This window comes from Alexandromys fortis, unplaced genomic scaffold (genome assembly GCF_014885135.2).
Source record: "Alexandromys fortis isolate MF-2015 unplaced genomic scaffold, M_Fortis_MF-2015_v1.1 scaffold_407, whole genome shotgun sequence".
NCBI classification, from domain to species: domain Eukaryota; kingdom Metazoa; phylum Chordata; class Mammalia; order Rodentia; family Cricetidae; genus Alexandromys; species Alexandromys fortis.
In genome coordinates, this window is record NW_026068301.1 from 191,029 (window position 1) to 194,105 (window position 3,077).

General features: G+C 38.9%; 1 gene segment (V, D, J or C); it reads left to right on the top strand.

The window, feature by feature from the left end:
- Positions 1-1,772: 1,772 nt before the first annotated feature.
- Positions 1,773-2,358, top strand: LOC126495012 (immunoglobulin kappa variable 1-12-like). The segment is given in 2 exon segments: positions 1,773-1,854; positions 1,970-2,358. Coding segments are annotated over 2 exon segments (444 nt in total).
- The last annotated feature ends 719 nt before the right edge of the window (positions 2,359-3,077 follow it).

A 3,077-nucleotide genomic window follows, 5' to 3' on the forward strand; every position in this document is an offset into this window, starting at 1 on the left:
TGTAGGGATAAGCCCTCCCCTTGGGGGCGGGCTGCCCTCGGGCGTATGTTTACTGATATATTGGGCGGGCAGAGGCTGCGCGCCCCTTCCCTTCCTCTCCTGTCTCCGCTGGCTACTCCGCTGGAACCTTGGTTTCGTGAGTCTGGTTTTGTTATTAAACTTGTTCAAATACCTATTACCTTGGTGATTATTAATTAGACCCGCTGCAAAATGATAGAATCCTGAGATATCTAAAGAACACTATTAAACATGTACGATGAAAGCTGAGCTAACTCATGGAACTGAGAAGACTCCTGACATTGGAAAGATTTGATAAAATTAGCTTGGCAGAGTATTGATGGAAGAATAGGAGGTTACTTAGGAGGAGAAGAAAGACACACCCATTCCATATAGTGATGTCTCAACAAGGATTTTAAGTTTTCTTCATGCTAATTTCAAGATCTTCAGGGCATCAGAGCGAGAGTATTTTGTAATCAATTTCAATAGTCAAAAATGAAATGCATGAATTTGACACTAATCATGAAAGAGGATATAAAGCTGTTTATTTTTCTAATTCTGTCATGAATATTTTGCATTTTGGTAATGGATAAGCACATAAAATATATCTGAAAATATAAAATTGAATGTGAAGATCTGTAGCTTCTATTCGTACTGTTGAAAAGTTCATTGGGTTGTATTGACTCTTTTTCTGGTTAATTTTTGTATGTTATATACTTATTTAGCTACAAATTTTATGATAAAGTTTATAATTTCATATTTTCAAAACAAAAGCTTTTTGAATGAATAAGTCTCCTTTAATTTTTTTGGACTATTACAGAACATCAATAATCGTTGTTAATGTGAATACTGTAAGTCATGCCACATGGGGCTGGCATTTGTCAGGAGCCACTTTTTGGGGTGACTTTTGCTGGGCCACTAGCCACAGCAATTTTGTACATTTAAGATAGGGGCAGGAGGATTAGAAACATTAGGTAGAAGGAAGAAAAATAAGAAAGTTTCACAGAGACATAGGATGGTACTGGTAGGGAAACTCAGTGACTCTTGCATACTGAATTCTTATTTCTGAGTAATTCACCTGTGTTTAATTTTCCACATACTTTTATACCACAATACAAAATGGGGAGAAAGGGAAAAGACTGCTTTAAAGTGATACAAAGGACAACTAGAAAAATTACTTGCTTCAATACTTTGATACATCAACACATTAATCCTTGAGAAAAGTATTCTATTGTTTAGCCAATAAACCAACCCTAGACCAAGTATCCTGAAGACAGCTGCTCCCTATCACATACCACTTATTTCACAAGAAGGAACAGAAGTATCCTTGCATTCTCTGACCATTGGCCAGGGTGGAATAGAAAACACCAAGTAACCATACCCTAGGTCAGTGTGTGTAGCCACAGTTGTTGTCAACAACTTTCAGTAACCTCAAACACTGACCTTCAGACAAAGTAGAATAGGCTCAGGTTTTTGGGCTTCCAAAGAATATACAGGAAGAGTAAAAGGTATTAATGAAAACAACAAAGCACTTACAAATTTCCACAATGATATTACTCTTTGACCCTCAGTAAAGATCACATTACCCAAAAGCAAATTGGTTCTACTTCTCTCTGTCTTGAAACCTGGGGACTTTCATGCTTATGCTGAGTCCCTTAGATGAGTCCAGGCAATCCTGTAGTTGGTCTCAATAATGTACACCCTGCTGATTTGCATATGGCTTGAGCACACCCTCTGCTCTGAGAAGTTAATCACTAGCTGGTTACACCATGTTCAGAAGACATTCTCAGTGAGGATACAGCATGAACAAGAGGATGCTTTCTGAGTTCCTAGGGCTACTACTGCTCTGGTTTTCAGGTAATAAAGACAGGAGAGGATTTTGTAACAGGTATTGTGAACACTACCTGGCTTTTCATGAAAGTTATGTTTCAATATGGTTAACACTGCATCATTGTTTTGTTTCCAACCTCAGGTGTGAGTTGTAATATCCAGATGACACAATCTCCACTAACTGTGTCTGCATCTCTTGGGGACAGAGTCACCATCACTTGCCATGCCAGTCAGAACATTAATAATTGGTTAGTCTGGTACCAGCAGAAACCAGGGAATGCTCCTGTACTATTAATCTATAAGACATCCAGCCTGCAAACAGGAATCCCATCAAGATTCAGTGGCAGTGGCTCTGGGACCGATTATACTCTAACTATCAACAACCTGCAGCCTGAAGATGTTGCCACTTACTTCTGTATGCAGCATCAGAGCTGTTGCCACAGTGATACAAGTCATAACATAAACCTCTCAATGGTGCAGCAAGTTAAGACTGAGCTAGTACTAGCTGCTCCCCCTAGTGCCTGCTCCTGAGAATATTTTGTTTTCAGGTTTGCTGGGCTTTGGTGGACATTGGGAGTACTGGGGAGAACTGTCAGTTGGGCCCCTCTGCTTCTAACACTCCTCCTCTAAGATACAAGAGCACAGATATGATAAAGAGTCTCACATTTGCTTAAGAGAAGTTTTTTTTTTTTATATTTGAACAATCCTAGCCATGCTATCTTTGCAATGCATACAATAAAATTGCCTTCCAAGGAACCTTCAAAAAGGATGGTTTTGATTTACAAAACTACTTTCTAGATAACTGTGCCTGCATGGTGTATGATGTTCTATGATTCGATGCTGTACCCTAAATACTGAAAGGGTATTTTCTGTTATTTTTTATCTTTTTCTGTTTTTATTAAGAGTTTCTCAGTAAACATACTCCTGAAATTTGAAGTGAAAGCAGAGGAATTTCACCATTCATCAACATCTGTGTTAAGCATTATGAAGCAAGTATTGGTCCTTTCTTGTAATGTGTTTCAGTTTGTAGCATCAATACCACCTCCCATTGACTTCCCAGTGCCAAGATCACACGTTTAAGCATTGTATCTCCTCTGCTAATGTAGATGCATGCTGAATGTTGGCATAGGACCAGTGCAAGACTGGTTAACATGCAAAAATCTGGGCACATTGTAGTAAAACCACTTCTTGATGTGCAGAGGAGAATGAGTGCATAAATAATCAAGAAGCAACAGCTGGAGCAGCAGAGA